Genomic DNA, 18,141 nt, shown 5'->3' with positions numbered 1-18,141 from the left:
AAGCTGCTCTACATATTGCAGCAAACCCTGTGTATCATGAACGAACCAAACACATAGAGCTGGATTGTCATACTGTTCGTGAAAGGATTTAGAGGGGAGAAGTCAAGACCTCTCATGTGCAAACGGGACGTCAAATAGCAGACATGTTTACAAAGCCATTGAGAGCACCTATCTTCCATTCGCATCTTGGCAAGTTGGGTGTTGTTGATATCCACACTCAACTTGAGGGGGAGTGTTAAAGGAAATAAATAGTCAACTAACAAATATGGTTTGGAGTGATTGTAGGACACAATATTCCTTGGAGTAATTATAGTGATTGATTGTAATTAGCTTTCCTTTACCTAGAATAGCATCGCATTCTTGTATAAATCCCTACCTATGTACAGCCGCTATGATATACAAAAATATATTCATACAAACAATTTTATACATGTTTTAGATAAATACAGAGTATATTTTCTCATGTACGTGTCCTTTTTTCTAATTTAGATTCCTTGTTAAATTTAGATACTTTTAGTCAGAAACTGTGTTAGGTTGGGTGTTTGGAATTGAGTTTTATATGATATTTGAGACACCAAAAAAATATGGTATCAGCTAGGTGTGTTATCAAAATATGATATTTGAGACACCAAAAAAATATGATATCAGCAAGGTGTTATCAAAAACTTGCTACAGTTGTGGTCGATATTTGATTTTGATCAGTATAGCATTTGAAAATTTGGATTTCGTTCATGTTAGCCCATTCCTATTGCTCTCTTTCAAATTTTAATTTTACTGATGATTCATGGTTGTCATCGTCATCGTCCATAACCACTACCCTATAGAATTAATACTGCCAATTCACAAGCTGTTAAATCCACTGGTCGGCTAACCCTTTCTGATGTCTGTTATATTGGTTCCTTTTCCTCTGTACTATTCAGCATGTCGTTTTTATGCAAATAAATATTAAAGAAAAAAGGAGAGAGATTCTTCATTGGTCCTCCTCATATAGTTCTCAACTCATGAGCATTTATAGCAAGAAGCTTTGACTTCAGAGTTCAGAATAATTTCTGTGTAAGCTTGACTTTGTTCGATTTTTCGCATTTTGCAGAATTTTACGTACATTTCTGTATAAAAGGGTCACCATGTCTCTTATAAGTTGCAGGCAGGTAACATTGTGTAATAATTTCTATATCTGTCTCTTCATTTTTATCAATTTTCTGCCTGTTATCTGTGCCCGTCGAGCTAATTCCAAATCTTCACTTTCGTTCGCTATACCTCAGTTCAACCTTGACACAAACATACTCTATGAAGGTGATGCCAGACCTTCATTAGGTTTAGGAATGGTAGAACTCAATACAGTCTCTCAATTGTTCCGAGTGGGACGGTTTACTTATTCACAACCTTTGCACTTATGGGAGTCTGCTAGCGGGTCGCTAACAGACTTCACCACTCATTTCACTTTCATGATTGACACTCTAAATAATAGCAGATGGAGTGATGGATTTGCCTTTTTTCTTGCTCCAGTTGGCTTTCCTATTCCACCTAATTCTGCTGGTGGTAATCTAGGATTGTTCAACAGCAGCACAAATTTTGTGCCATCGAAAAACCAAATTGTAATGGTTGAGTTTGATTCCTTCTCGAATGAGTGGGATCCAACCGTGCCTCATGTTGGGATCAATGTGAATAAGATCTTTTCAATTGTTAGCACCAGTTGGGATTTCAGCAGCAACAAATGGAAGGTGGCTAATGCATGGATAACTTACAATGCTACCACAAAGTACCTCAGTGTGTTTTGGACTACAAGGAAAACCCAAATCCTGCTGTTATTGACAGTACTTTTTCTCTTTCGCACCGTATTGACTTACGAGAGGTTCTCCCCGAACAGGTTACAATTGGTTTTTCAGGTGCCACAGGAGTTTGCCCCGAGCGACATGTTATAAGTTCATGGGAATTCAATTCGCATTTGGATTCCAATGAGATCAGTAAGAAAACCAAGGATACGGAAAGGAAGAAGAAATTGTTTATAGCAGCAACTGCTGGTATTACTTTGTTAGTTTTGATGCTTGGTGTGGGTTTGTGTAGGTTGGTTGTAACAAAGCGAATGCACAAGATCGATGGACTTGAGAGTTACTCCAAGGATGTCATCACCTCCATAAATAAGGATCTCGAGAAACGAGCTTTCCCTAATTGATTTGCTTACAAGGGATTGGATGCAGCCGCAAATGGCTTTGCCAGCAATGGAAGGCTAGGCCAAGGAGGATCAGGACATGTTTACAAAGGAATGTTACAAGAACTAGGCTGCACTATTGCTGTCAAGAGAATCTTTGCAAAATCCGATTACTATGAGAAGATTTTCATCAACGAAGTCAAGATTATAAGCCGGTTAATACACAGGAACCTGGTGCAGTTCATTGGATGGTGTCACGAAGAAGGCGAATGCTTACTTGTTTATGCATACATGCCTAACAGCAGCCTCGACACACATCTGTTTGGGTCTAAAACAACCCTGCGTTGGGATTTCCGGTATAAGATAGCCTTAGGCTTGGCCTCAGCGCTTCATTATCTACATGAAGATGCAGAGCAATGCGTTCTTCATAGGGATATCAAATCAGCTAATGTATTGTTGGACAAAGACTTCGGTACTAAGCTCGGGGATTTTGGGATTGCTAAGCTCCTCGATCCATGTTCCTGGACTCAGACAAGAGGAGCCGTAGGGACTTTTGGCTACATTGCTCCAGAATATGCAAGTGGAGGGCAGGCCAGTAGAGAATGTGACATATTTAGTTTCGGAGTTGTGGCATTGGAAATCGCTTGTGGACGGAGGACTTACCAGGACGGGGAACTTCATGGGCCACTTGTCAGTTGGGCTTGGCAACTCTACCTTGCAAGAAATATTCTATTTGCAGCTGATGAGAGATTGGAAAGAAAGTTCGATCAAATTGAAATGGAATGCTTGTTGATTATCGGATTATGGTGCACTCATCCCAACAGCAAGGGAAGGCTAAAAGCCGGACAAGTGATGAAGGTTCTTCAGCTCGAAGCACCACTTCCGGAACTTCCACATGACATGCACGAATCTGATCATCACCTTCCTCATCATCATATATGATTATGGCACAACCCATAATAGTTTTCCTTGTTCTTTCTTTTCTTTTCAATATACAATCACTAAGTAGTTGTATTTTCAAGCTATGGTTGTATGATTCATACAACCGATCGAGCTAGTAGATTCATAATTTTTTTTCTTCTTTCTGTTTGTTTTTGAAAGTTCTAGGATGGGTACTAGTTTAACCGAGGGGGTGAATAGATTCTAATTTAAAAATCCAATTCAATTTTTAATTCTCAAATTAATTTCATATTCACATCACATATAAAATTATCATACATATATGCAGTTAAAAAGATAAATAAAAATTGCACACGGTATGTAGGATTTAATGAGACAAAATCCATTACTAAGAAAATCATCGGGCTCCCAAACCAGAACAAACACTAAGAGAAATGAATATAAAAAGGACTTACAAAACTCATCTTGCTAGACACTCAACTAGAAGGCAGTTTTGTCTCCGCGCCTTTGCTACTCGATCTCTCTTTAGCCTTTTCGAGTGGAAGTGGCACGACACTAACGCAGGCGTCAACCACCATGTCCTCAAACTTTGTAGGATACTAACGTGATCATGCATAATGTATGCATGACGAAATGATTTTTGAAAATCAATTAATTAATTACGAAAATCACAAAACACATTTTCATAATCAATCTCGGATTAAAGCACAATGAAAATCAATAAAGAAAAACTGAATTTTGTCTTTTAAAACCACATGACTGAAAAATTCATTTTCTTTCTCGCACACTACACACTACTGCCGCAACGCTTAAATACTGCTCTCTGTGCAAAACTCAGTTGTAGATTAAAATGATAACAATCAAAACATGCACTAACTTCAACACATGCACAGATCAATGGCTTTGTCAAAGGATTATTGAACGAGTAAATTGTAGCAAAGGTCAATTTTAATCAAATTAGAGTAATAGTCCATCAACTAAAAATCCATTACCATTGGTCCCTCAACTCATCAAAATGTGTAGTTATGATCATTTTCGTCAACTTCGTTAGAATTTTGTTAAATAAGTTATGTTGGAAGGATCATTACTACAATTGGGATCCCTCAACTCATCAAAACGTGTAGCTATAGTAATTTTCGTCAACTTCGTCAGAATTTTGTCAAAATGAGTTATGTTGGAAGAACCATTACTACAATTGGGTTAAAGTTTGAGGGACCATTGTTCCAATTGAGTTAAAGTTGAGGGACCATTTCTCTAGTTAGATTAAAGTTAAGGGACCAATGGTAATGAGTTTTTAGTTGATAGACCATTACTCCAATTGAGTTAAAATTAAAGGACCATTGCTACAATTTACTCTTATTGAAATGATGATGCACTCATCTGATATACGACATCACAGCCCAAGATTCTAAAACCTTTTCAAAAAGGGATGTGCTATCCACACACCTTTTTTTACTTCTCACACACCTCTTGTTGTTTTTTGTCCCTTGATCTTCTTCAATTAATCCGATCCAACGGTCAAAAATTAAAGGGATGTTTGATACGTAAAAAAGGGTGTGTGAATATCACACCCCTTTCAAAAATGATAGCAGGACAACAACTTTTTACCTTTTATAAAACGCAATGGTAACAGCGAAGTAATTATTACTATCTAATGTAGTTGCTCTTGAATGCTATACTAATAGGAAAATAAGGATCTTGTAATCGTATCCGTTCATCGTATATTGTACAATCAAAATTGTCACAGCCCGTCCCGGAATTTTTAATTCCGAGGACATGAAATTACGAAAATGCCCCTAATACGTGACTAAGGTATAATTTTTACGTTCGTTATATCTAAGCTCCTAAAATTTGGTAAGTAGAGTGGAGACTTAGACTTAAATTTTATGTTAGAATTTGTAGTTGGGGATTGGGTAGGATCCCACACCCCTCAATTCTCTCCCTCTTTCCCGTACCCTGTCTCTCTCTCTCCTCTCTCACAATCTCTCATTCTCTGTCTCTCTCCTTCGAACTCACACGGACAAACTCCAAAACCACCCTAAACTTCTACCAACGACGGAGTTAAGACCACCATCGAACTCCTGGAACCTCCACGATCACGTAGACACCAATTTCAGGTAAGTTTTACTTCGGAAAACCTAGATTTTAAACTCCCCGTGAAAGTGCACTGTTCATGCACACGTAAATCTTGATGTTTCAGGGAATTTCAAGCTCACAGTGAGCTTAGTGAGGTCCCAAGGAAGCTCGGAGTGCTTCGTTTGAAGGAATTGGACATCGGGATCACGAGTTGCAAGTTTGGCCGGTTTTGCTTCGACTTTTCCGGTGAGATTTAGTTGTTTTTGAAGCTTAAAAGTAGTATATTGCGATTCTACATGTTTGGGGCTTCATTTTGATATATTATACGAAGAAAATGGGTGAGAAACGAAGGAGAACAAGGCATTTGAAAAATGCCCAGAATCCGGCCACCGGAGAAAAACCAGTCCGGCGAACTCGCAAGGAAGAAGGTGCGCGTGGGGGCGCGTGCTACAGTAAAAAATTATTTTAAAAATTTTTCGACGTTCGTGACGTCGAGTAGATCACTTTGGTATATTCATATACCCAAATTGAGCACCGTATGAGAAAGTTATTACGATTATTGGTTAGGTGCTTTAAATAACGTTTTATAGTTTTCGCATTAGGTGAAAATGTGAATTGATGATCCGACCGTTGGATCGTTACCAAACTTTGATACGTTGTAATACGTAATATTTGAGGATTATTGGAACTTACGGATTGGGAATCCAAGTTACGGATCTTCCGAAATTGGAGTTGTAAGTTCATAAAATAAAATGTTAACCGTCACTTAGTTTTGGAAATTGACGGAGATCCGACCGTTGGATGGTAATGAAATTTTAGGATGTTATCCTAGAGATATATTGTGGACCTCTGGAAGTTATGGATTTAAAATCTGAGTGGTGGATCTTCCGGATCGAACTACGTAGTGACGTATTTTATATAAGTTATATATTCTATCACTATGAATTCTGAGGTTGGAATTGATTATTGTTTTAGGCGCCGATCGTCATGAGGCCTTGGCGTATTGTGCTAGGGAGTTGTAGGGCGAACTCCAGGTGAGTGGGCAGTTTTGTTTTCCGTATATATATATATATATATATATATATATATATATATATATATATATATACTTGACGTTTTCCCAGAAATTGAAATTTAATGAAAGTATGATTTGAAATGCCATGCATGAAAGTATATGAAAAGTACATTGAAATGTGAATCGAATTGCCATGCATGAAATTATATGAAAAGTATGAATTGATATATGATGCATATGTATGAATTGGTGCGGTGGACGCACAGGTGAGTATTTAATTACTGTTATGATGATGATGATATATATTGAGCTCATATCCTGCACCATGGTTTAGTGCTTATAGTATTCACCGCATCGCACGCTCGCCTTGGATCCAAGTAGATGCTAGTCGTACATACCACGCGGAGTGGGTGCGACAGGCCAGTCGTATAGAGATTTAGAGAGGTTCCGACTGGTGGGTGACCTTAGATTATGTGCACAGATGATTGATGAGAAAAGCACTAGAGCGTAATATTAACCATTGAGTCGTACATACTACATTAGGTGGTTCCGACTTATGTGCAGAAGGCCGGACAGGTCACAGAGGTGACTCCGGCAGAGTGAGAGTGATAGATTTTGAGCTCTAGGTTTAACCGTACAGGGCCATTAGAGGGCCTCCGGTTGATTTCTTTCTTGCACCTGATATGATTATTGTTGATGCATTCATAATTAACTGTTGAATTTAGACATGGCATGGCATAACTGATATGAAAAAATGTTGAAAAAGTGAATTGAAGTTTTGAGATTATATATGTATATTTATATTTTACATTTCTGGGAAAGTATACAAGTTTTACGGAGAGGGGTTACAATGTTTTGAGAAAAGTTGGATTTGAAAAGATTTGTTTTACTGACCCACTCAATTTTGGTTTTGCGCCCCTCCAGGTTAAAGAATTGCAGAGGTGTGGTGACTACGAGGAATTCAGCGGGGTTCTGACAGAATGGACCAAATTAGGACGCACCTTCGGGTGTATTAACTTTGAAGTTGTATAATTAAAGCTTCCGTACTGTGCAAATGGTTACGTCACTCTCACGTGACGGCCAGCATGCCCTCCTTCGGGATGGGGTGTGTCAAAAATTATTTTAAATTAAATATAAATAATATTTAACGAAAACTGACCATACAATGTACGATTAACGGACACGATTACAAGATCCTTTGGATCCCAAAAAAAAAAGAATTCGGCGAGGAACATTTTCCATACTAATGTATATGACTAGAAACCAAGAGTGCGGCGAGAACAGCAAAACTCAATATAGATATTCTGATACAATCCCGCAACCTCAAACCCTAATCTAATGCATCTATAAATAAGCTGCAGTAGAAGACTTTAACTTGATTCCAAATTCCTTAAGATTGGGAATGACATGTTACGAGATAAAAATAAAAAAACTAATCGGAATTATCAAATGGTAAACATGCATTAAAACAAAGGGAAAACTAATGAAAAAGACTTGAAAACTTTGAGTTTTAACGATAAAGACAAAATAAAGGGTAAAGTGAATAATACCAGGTTTGACTTTTTAGTGTAAAAATGTGGTTTTTCGTTAAAGTGAAGAGTACCGCAGACTTTTCGTTAAAACTCTCATTTAAACAAAACTATGGGCATCCACTAAAGTATTTAAACTAAAGAGCCCACTCAACTCAAACCTAGACTAGATGAATGTGTATGCATGCCGAACTTATCTCAGTGGATGTCTATACAACGTTTTTTATTTTTGTGATCGAGAGCATGAGAGATAAACTTAGACTAAAATAATTACAATAGAAAACATGTACTAGTCTAAGACATTACAGACTAAGATGTTTTGTTTAAGAATTGCCAATTTTACTCAAACAGTTTCCGTTAGTGAAGACTTGACGCAAAATCAAGAACAATGACATTGTAAGATTCTTACAGCCTACCTTATTTAGTAGGATAAAATTTTGTTGTTGTGTGTTGGTCGTATGATTTCGAATCCAATAAAGTCAAAATTACCACCGTTGATTTCGGGTGGTAAATATTTGTTTTTTGGTGTTGTATGCATTTTACCAAACATTGGCTCCATGGAAAAACACATCGATACGTCCGTAACCCTGCAGCACAATGCAGCAGATCACTGGTCTTGGTCGGCTGATTTCTTGGATATATAATATATTCTTCGTCGGACGCTAAGACATAATTAAAACAAAACTCACAAATTATCAATCATTATATATTTCTCACCTAGCAGGCCTTAGCCGTCAAAAATCAGAAAACATAATAATTGAACACATGTAAAAGGAATTTTTGTTTTGTTAATAAAATTGGGCCTATAGGGTTTCCTTTGAGTAAAACTAATTGTGGGTGAAATGGCTTTATATTTGACTCATACATATGCTAAAGATGTAAAATATTTACGTTTGATATCTAATTATGGCTAACTTGTTATGTGACTTTGTCTAATTTCACTTCCCCTTAAATTAGAAGATCCCTACCATCGTTGTATAACAAAATAAAAATGATCAAAAATTAGCTTACTCCCATTCTTGTGGAAATAATTGAATAAGGTGAAAGTTTGAACCTCCTTTTATCAAAAAGCGTTTCCCAGGTCTTGGTTTTTGACCGTCTTGTGCGAGTTTAGAAAGTAAGACTATTATGGTAGAACAATGACTAATCCTTTTTATTCATTTTCTTTAAAAAAAAAAAAGACATATTGCATGAACAAAGAAAATTGCTAACTCCAACATTGTCTTTTATTTATTATTATTATTATTATTATTATTATTATTATTAAGGGAAGGAAAATGATTTGAAACTATGACAATAATTTAGAATATGTGAGAGTATTGAATGCGTAACATGTGGGTGGAACCAACACCCTATCCACTAGCTGTATCCTTTTTTTCGATATCAATAAAATTCCTTTTGTACCGTCGAAGTTTCCCAAAAAAAAAAATTCTATCTATTAGGATATTATACAAAGACTCACATAAAGATTAAAAAAAAAAGGAAAATTAATGAAAAATGCTTGAAAACTTTGAGTTTTAACGATAAGGACAAAATAAAGGGTAAAGTGAATAGTACCATGATTGACTTTTTAGTATAAGAATGTGTAAGATCCCACATTGCCTAGGTGAGTGATCCTTATATGTATATTCTCATCCCTACCTAGCACGAGGCATTTTGGGAGCTCATTGGTTTCGGGTTCCATTGGAACTCCGAAGTTAAGCTAGTAGCGTGCGAGAGCAATCCCAGGATCGGAGACCCACTGGGAAGTTCTCGTGTGAGTTTCCAGAAACAAAACCGTGAGGGCGTGTTCGGGGCCCAAAGCAGACAATATTATGCTACGGTGGTGGAGCGGGCTCGGGAAGTGGTCCACCCCGGGTCGGAATGTGACAATTTGGTATCAAAGCCTAACCCTGGCCGTAGTGTGCCGACGAGGACGTCGGGCCCCTAAGAGGGATGAATTGTAATATCCCACATCGCCCAGGAGAGTGATCCTTATATGTATATTCCCATTCCTACCTAGCACAAGGCTTTTTGGGAGCTCATTGGCTTCGGGTTCCATTGGAACTTTGAAGTTAAGTGAGTAGCATGCAAGAGCAATCCCAGGATGGGTGACCCACTGGAAAGTTCTTGTGTGAGTTCTCAGAAACAAAACAGTGAGGGCGTGGTCGGGGCTCAAAGCGGATAATATTATGCTACGGTGATGGAGCAGGCCCGGGAAGTGGTCCGTCCCGGATCGAAATGTGACAAAATATGGTTTTTCGTTAAAGTGAATAGTACTGGGAGTTTTTTGTTAAAGTTAAAAAAAAAATGATTGTACAAAGTAGTTTGGTCGATCGATGTACAAATTTATTGATTCACAGCTTCAAAACTAGAAATTAAAGATCCTTAAGAGGAACCAGTTGGTGTTGAGGCAGCAATGGATGATCATGCATGTCAAGTGAAAGTTTCGAAAATGGTGCTTCGAGCTGAAGAACCTTCATCACTTGTCCGGCTTTTGGTCTTCCCTCGCTGTTGGGATGAGTGCACCATAATCCAACAACTAACAAGCATTCCATTTTGTTTCGATCAAAATTCACTTCTACTCTTTCGTCAGCTACACATGGAAGATTTCCTGCAAGGTAGAGTTGCCAAATCCAACTCACAAGTGTCATGTAAGGTCATCTCCAACCGAAGGGTCAAGAGGGTTAGAAGACCGAAAATAGTCTGAAAACTGTCTCTAACTGAGAAACAGGCCAAATGGCTCATGGGCCCCACTGGACAAAAAGGGCCAAAGGGCTAACTGGCTGGCCCAAAAGAACCAGCCAGCCAGCCCCGAGCCAGGCCAGCTAGCAACGACTAGCTGACACCAGTTACCGTTGAATTTAATTTAATATATATATTTTTTTGGGCCAAAATTTTCTAAAAAATATTTAATTATGGGTGTAGATTTTTTGGGCTGAGAAATGTGATTTGGTCAAAGTTGGGGTGTTCATTTTATAAGCATGTTTCCTTGCTCATTCATCTCCCATGGCATATGTAGGACAATTATAATGGGTGTCGTTGTAGTTGTAGTTCCTTTCACAATTTATTTTAAATATTTAATTATATTACATTTAATTTGTTGTAGTTGTAGTTTTTAAATTTAAGTGGTTAGTGAATTAGATTCAAATAGAGAATGATGATGATGATAATTATGAAGGAATACTCAAGAAAGCTTGAAGAAAGAAGATAAGGAATTCTGATAAAAAATCATAGAGAATGTGACTCAGCAATATCTTCCTTGAAACTCAGCACACTGAGCATATGAGCTCATACAAAACAAAAATATAACCGTTGGGAGAGAGAGAGAGATACTACTCAAGTTTCAATCTCACCCATCCATTCCATACCACACTGAGATTACAACACTTCTCACGTATCTGCTTATCACAGTGTAATTAGTTTGCTATAAATCACAAAAAGATGGAAGAAACTAAAATGAGTGGTAAGGTCAAACGGATATGCCGCTTCTTGGTATTATTTGGAAGAGAATCCTCTTATTGCTCTCTCTTTCGTCAGTTGACTTTTCTCTAAATTTTGCATTGAAAACACGTCTGTCCAAGGTTGCATATTGAAAGTGTGGCCAATCCAGTCCAGCTGCCGCTTCTCGAACATTGGATCATTCGTCCAGGGAAAAGAACTTTGCACATTTCTGGTGGAGATTATTTATGATTTATTTTTATGCATTGTTACGAATTTTTTGTCATGTTTAGATCTCAAATTTGTCGATAAACATAACGAAAAATGTCTCTTGTCTCTCTTAAACCTTCATTAAAAACAATGAGCTAGACTGTTTCTTCTGTCATTAGTTTAATGATTCAACTTCGTCATCATCGTGCATACCTTGTAGCCATGAAACAGACTGATACCCTCGTAACACACAGCTGATGGCTAACAGTATATATGTTCATAGAAACCCAACATTTGATATCAAAGTCTTCGGATGCATTTGTCGAGTGGATCAATGATTTCTCTTGTGTAATTCGAAAGGCCAGTAATGTGTTCAGAATTGAAACACAAATTTTCTGTCGAATTTACACGAAAAGTTATTGAAATGTATCAAAGAAGGCTGTCAAATTTTAGTCTCTTGAACATTTTCATCATCATCAATTGTTTCCTTCCCTTGACTTTTGCCCATCCACTTTCCTTCAACATCACTCACTTCTATCCCGGAACAAAAAACGACACTATTTCCTATGGAGGTGACGCTGTGCCTTCTTCGTCAGGAGTGATTGAACTCAACATTGTCACAGAATTATTCCGCACTGGCCGGGCCACGTATGCAAGGCCTCTGCACCTATGGGACAAGGCTAAGGGGACACTCTCAGACTTCACTACTAATTTCTACTTCACAATTGACACTCTTAACAACACCAACTTCGGTGATGGACTTGTCTTTTTCCTTGCCCCAGTTCACTTCCCAATCCCGCCAGACTCCAATGGTTCTGATCTCGGACTATTTAACGCCACCTCTCGTTTTGCCAAGTCCACTAACCAGCTCGTAATGGTGGAGTTTGACACTTTCACAAACCCATGGGATCCTCCAGGGTCACACGTAGGGATCAATATAAACGAAATTTCCTCAGTTGTTACTGCAAGCTGGAACGCAAGCTTCAACAGCGGGAAGGTTGCGCATGTTAGGATAGATTACAATGCTACCACCAAGAACCTAAGCGTGTTTTGGAGATATGAGGAAGACCCTGATCACAATGTGGGAAGATCTTCCCTTTCTTATGTTGTTGATCTAAGAAAGGTTCTACCAGAGCGCGTTACTACTGGATTCTCAGCTGCTACCGGCGCTTTCAATGAGCGCCACGTCATATATTCATGGGATTTCACTTCAAGTTTGGATTCAGATAGCAAAAAGAAGGGAATTTGGAGGCCAATTTTGATTGCTGTAGCAGTTACTTCTCTCGTGTTGGTCCTCGGCGTAGCCATATGGTGGTTCATGACGGATCGGACGAGTAGTACCAGTACCAAAACTGGTGGAGCTGGAAATACCACCAATCATGTGCCCCGTACACATAATCTTCAGAGCCTTTCCTTGCCAAAAGAATTTTCTTACCAAGAATTAGTTGAAGCCACCAACGGCTTTGCTGACGAAAACAGGCTAGGCCAAGGAGCGTCGGCGCATGTTTATAAAGGAACATTAAAAGATCTAGCCTTCCCGGTTGCTGTCAAGAAATTCCTTGCTGAGTCTGAACAGTACGAGAGCCTTTTCATCAACGAAGTCACAGTAATAAGGCGTGTAATGCATCGAAACTTGGTGCAATTCGTTGGATGGTGTTATGAGCAGGCCGAATGCTTCCTTGTTTATGCATACATGCCTAACAGTAGCCTCGACATGCATTTATTTGGCCCTAGAACAACGTTGCAATGGGACCGGAGGTATGACATAGCGATAGGATTGGCCTTGGCGCTTCATTACCTACATGAAGGCGCAGAGCAGTGTGTCCTTCACAGGGATATCAAAGCAGCTAATATATTGTTGGACAATGATTTCAAAACTAAGCTTGGTGATTTTGGGGTTGCGAAGCTTGTAGATCCCCAGTCCCGGTCCAAGACCCATCACACTACTAGAGTGGCAGGTACTCACGGCTACATTGCCCCCGAATACGCAAACGAAGGGAGGGCCAGCAAAGAATCGGACATGTTTAGTTTTGGCGTTGTGGCCTTGGAAATTGCTTGTGGAAGGAAGCCTTACCTGCATGGTGAAAGCTTCCAAGGGCCGCTTTATGAGTGGGTTTGGCAACTATATGTTGCGGGAAATCTACTCGGTGCAGCGGATGAGGCGTTGCGAATGGATTTTGATCAGTATGAAATGGAACGCTTGTTAATGGTGGGGTTATGGTGCACTCACTACAACAAGGAGAGAAGGCCAAAAGCAGGGGAAGTGGTGAAGGTCCTTCAGCTTGAAGCACCACTGCCTGAGCTTCCAGAAGAACGACCTCACCATCCTCTGCCGTTTCATCCTCTTCAACAAGTAGCTGAGTCGGAATCTCATGTATCTATAACTTCGAGCTTTAACACCTCGGGTCGTTAAAGTAGTACGATCACCAAGTTCCATCCATGCGTAATATCTTCAAGACCCCTACTTGTTTTGTTTTTTTTTTCCCGTCTTCTTCCCCTCAAAGGACTGCCTTACATCATGCTGCAAGGTTGTATGATATCGGGTGTATAATGTCTGAATTAGTATCTTGTTTGTGGTGTCAGTAATAATTTTCTATTGGTTCGTCATGATAAACCCCCTTCGTTCTCACGCCTGCATCGTCCATCTCGGCCTGGATTAGGCAGGTTGGAGTTCTCGCCCCTGGTCATGTACGAGGCATTTTGGATAGGCAACTTTTAGTCTCTCTCGGAATCTCGGCTAAGTCTTGTAAAGCTCCTTCCATAGTCCCTGTTTTGTCACATCCCGACCCGGGTTCCATCACATCCCGAGCTAAACTCCTCCGTAGCACGATATTGTCCACTTTGGGCCCCGACCACACCCTCATGGTTTTGTTTCTGGGAACTCACAAGCAACTTCCCAGAGAGGTCACCTATCCTGAGATTGCTCTAGCCCAAACTCGCTTAACTTCGGATTTCTGATGGAACTCGAAGCTAGTGAGCTCCTAAAAGGCCTCGTGCTATATGGAGGTGGGCATGTACATATAAGGCATAGAGGATCCTCTCCATTGGGCAGTGTGGGATCTAACATGTTCTTTGGCATCCCCCTTCTTTTTCTTGGGTCAAAGTGAATACTGATGACCTTGCTAAAGGTAACCCGGGTCCTGCGGTTTGTGGCGGGGTTTTTCGAGATTATGCTGGTTATTTTCTTGGTGGCTTCTCCCTAAGCTTAGGGCATCGTACTTCTTTCTACGCGGAGCTCCATGCTGTCATCCTTGTTGTGGAATTGACTCACGCACGGGGTTGGCAAAATCTATAGCTTGAAAGTGACTCTTCTAGCATGATATCTTGTTTCTCTTTTGGATCTCTTTCCTCATTGGTCACTCCAAACATGTTGGAACAATTGTACTCTCCGATTGCAAAACATGGTATTTCGAGAAGGAAATGTTGTTGCTGACAAATTAGCCAATTTAGGGCTTTTCTCATCTTCATTTGTTTGGCATTCTGCTCCTCCTACAGAGAGATTCTTCCTCTTCTTCACTCAAATTTCTTGGGCATGCTAGCCTACAGGTTTGCCTCCCCTTCTTGATGTGTGATTTCATTTCTTTTTGGATTTCCTTTTTCGTTTTGCAACTTGTCTTGTAGGTTCTTACCTTTTAAGGTTTATAGAGGGGTTTGGACATATGTCCACCCAATATTTTTCTTGTATTTTCTTTTTCAAGAGGGGTATGGTCTATGTCCCCCCCCCTCTTTTTTCTCGTATTTTGTTTTTCAAAAAGGGTAAGGTGTTTATCCCCCTCTTTGTATTTCGTTTTTCTTGTTCTATGAGGGGTAAGGTTTACGTTCCCCCCTGACTAGGTGTAACTTCTTTTTTCATATCAATAAATTTACCCCGTTCTGCTGAGGTTTTCCAAAAGAAAAAAATGATTTTGCCCGTACAAGACTAATTAAATTTTTTCTTTTTATGAAATAACAAATTGCATCAGCTGTGTAAGAATAAAACTGTAGACATCAAAATTTAAGCGAAATAAATATTCACCAATACGTTAAATTGTGATTCGCCATAACTTATGTAGCTCGCACCATGAAGCATACGTGTCGATTCATCCACCATAAAAGCCAAAGTTCACTTACCACTTGACACTACTCGTGGTCCAGATTTGTTCAAGATCAATTCGACAACTCTTGAAGAAATCACAAGTCTGATTCAAGTTCAAGCGTTCACTACCCTTGAATCAAATTCTACTTTGGAGATGGAATAAAAGGATCAAGCCTTGTAGCTTTGCACTTTCCTGAGTTGCGATCCTCGGGAAAATTTGATCTAAAACATCACCTTGAATGATTCCAGGTGCTTTAGCATCCTTGACTACATTTTCTCGCATCAGCTTCTTCTCCACCTCTGTGAGCTCCTCCCCCTTCTTCATCGGAGTATCGTAACCCTTTTCGACCAGATTCCACAGTTTGTGTGAACAAAAAATGGTCTTCATTTTGATTTGCCAGAAATTAAAATTCTCGCCATTGAAGACTAACGCTCTGAGTTCTCCTCCTCCAGATCCAGTCATGTTAGACTAGATCATAGAAACAAACTCATATCACTGCAATAAGCTTTTGCTGTGAATCTGAGCTCGATCCTCCACATATATGATGCCAAAAAATTTAGACCCAACCAGGCTCTGAGGCCATGTTAGTGAATTAGATTCAAACATAGAATGATGATGATAATTATGAAGGAATACTCAGAAAGCTTGAAGAAAGAAGAAGAGGAATTCTGATAAAAAATCATAGAGAATGTGACTTAGCAATATCTCATTGAGCATATGAGCTCATACAAAACAAAAATATAACCATTGGGAGAGAGAGAGAGATACTACTCAAGTTTCAATCTCAGCCTCCCATTCTATACTACACTGAGATTAGAACACTTGTCACATATCAAGCACTATGAGACTTAACTAACAAATTACATTTTAATCACATAAGCTCAGCCTATGAGCTGAAGCATTAAACTAATTAAAACTTGTAATCTTCTTCACATTAGTTCACCAATTTATACATTAACAAAACAATCAAGGAAACTTGGGGAAATACATAAGAAAGGGCTTAGAATTTGTGTTTTATATTAAAAGTTATATCCAAGCCTTGGAAAAATCTACTAAAAATGTTGCCGCCCTTCAAGTGCATTTGAGAGATTCTATTTCTTGAACGAGACGTATACTATAAGTCGGCAGCGTTGTGTTGTGGGGATTCGTGTATATCGATGTATTGACAATGCCGTTGACATTGCTAGAAGTAACACTTCTTCGCTACTTACATGTTAGGAGCCATCGTTTCTCCCTTCATATCTGCTTATCACAGTGTAATTAATTTGCTATAAATCACAAAAAGACGGAAGAAACTAAAATGAGTGGTAAGGTCAAACGGATATGCCGCTTCTTGGTATTATTTGGAAGAGAATCCTCTTACTGCTCTCTCTTTCGTCAGTTGACTTTTCTCTAAATTTTGCATTGAAAACACGTCTCTCCAAGGTTGCATATCGAAAGTGTGGCCAATCCAGTCCAGCTGCCGCTTCTCGAACATTGGATCATTCGTCCATGGAAAAGAACTTTGCACATTTCTGGTGGAGATTATTTATGATTTATTTTTATGCATTGTTACGAATTTTTTGTCATGTTTAGATCTCAAATTTGTCGATAAACATAACGAAAAATGTCTCCTGTCTCTCTTAAACCTTCATTAAAAACAATGAGCTGGACTGTTTCTTCTGTCATTAGTTTAATGATTCAACTTCGTCATCATCGTGCATACCTTGTAGCCATGAAACAGATTGATACCCTCGTAACACACAGCTGATGGCTAACAGTATATATGTTCATAGAAACCCAACATTTATATCAAAGTCTTCGGATGCATTTGTCGGGTGGATCAATGATTTCTCTTGTGTAATTCAAAAGGCCAGTCATGTGTTCAGAATTGAAACACAAAATTTTCAGTCGAATTTACACGAAAAGTTATTGAAATGTATCAAAGAAGGCTGTCAAATTTTAGTCTCTTGAACATTTTCATCATCATCAATTGTTTCCTTTCCTTGACCTTTGCCCATCCACTTTCCTTCAACATCACTCACTTCTATCCCGGAACAAACAACGACACTATTTCCTATGGAGGTGACGCTGTGCCTTCTTCGTCGGGAGTGATTGAATTCAACACAGTCACAGAACTATTCCGCACTGGCCGGGCCACGTATGCAAAGCCTTTGCACCTATGGGACAAGGCTAAGGGGACACTCTCAGACTTCACTACTAATTTCTACTTCACAATCGACACTCTCAACAACACCAACTTCGCTGATGGACTTGTCTTTTTCCTTGCCCCAGTTCACTTCCCAATCCCGCCAGACTCTGCTGGTTGTGATCTCGGACTATTTAACACCACCTCTCGTTTTGCCAAGTCCACTAACCAGCTCGTAACGGTGGAGTTTGACACTTACACGAACCCATGGGATCCTCCAGGGTCACACGTAGGGATCAATATAAACGAAATTTCCTCAGTTGTTACTGCAAGCTGGAACGCAAGCTTCAACAGCGGGAAGGTTGCGCATGTTAGGATAGATTACAATGCTACCACCAAGAACCTCAGCGTGTTTTGGAGATATGAGGAAGACCCTGATCACAATGTGGGAAGATCTTCTCTTTCTTATGTTGTTGACCTAAGAAAGGTTCTCCCCGAGCAGGTTACTACTGGATTCTCAGCTGCTACCGGCCTTCTCAATCAGCGCCACATCATATATTCATGGGATTTCACTTCAAGTTTGGATTCAGATAGCAAAAAGAAGGGAATTTGGAGGCCAATTCTGATTGCTGTTGCAG

The 18,141-nt window shown here is 39.3% G+C and overlaps 1 protein-coding gene, 1 long non-coding RNA gene and 1 pseudogene across 2 annotated transcripts; all 3 read left to right on the top strand.

Annotated features, from left to right (window-relative positions):
- Positions 1 to 1,058: 1,058 nt before the first annotated feature.
- On the top strand, positions 1,059 to 3,170 carry LOC103440846 (L-type lectin-domain containing receptor kinase IX.1-like; annotated as a pseudogene).
- Positions 3,171 to 6,098: 2,928 nt separating this feature from the next.
- Positions 6,099 to 7,294, top strand: LOC139198301 (uncharacterized). Its single transcript, XR_011583676.1, has 2 exons — positions 6,099 to 6,159; positions 7,065 to 7,294. It is a non-coding gene; the product is annotated as an uncharacterized lncRNA (long non-coding RNA).
- Positions 7,295 to 11,723: 4,429 nt separating this feature from the next.
- Positions 11,724 to 13,712, top strand: LOC103417866 (L-type lectin-domain containing receptor kinase IX.1-like). The gene has a single exon (XM_070826801.1). The coding sequence runs from the start codon at positions 11,724 to 11,726 to the stop codon at positions 13,710 to 13,712; it is 1,989 nt and encodes a 662-aa protein (XP_070682902.1).
- The last annotated feature ends 4,429 nt before the right edge of the window (positions 13,713 to 18,141 follow it).

The sequence above is a fragment of the Malus domestica genome, chromosome 08, assembly GCF_042453785.1.
Source record: "Malus domestica chromosome 08, GDT2T_hap1".
Lineage (NCBI taxonomy): Eukaryota > Viridiplantae > Streptophyta > Magnoliopsida > Rosales > Rosaceae > Malus > Malus domestica.
This window is presented reverse-complemented; position numbering and strand designations above follow the sequence as displayed.

What these genes read in the sequence shown, in the direction of transcription:
- LOC103417866 (XM_070826801.1), top strand. Translation starts at nt 11,724, where the DNA reads ATGTATCAAAGAAGGCTGTCAAATTTTAGTCTCTTGAACATTTTCATC.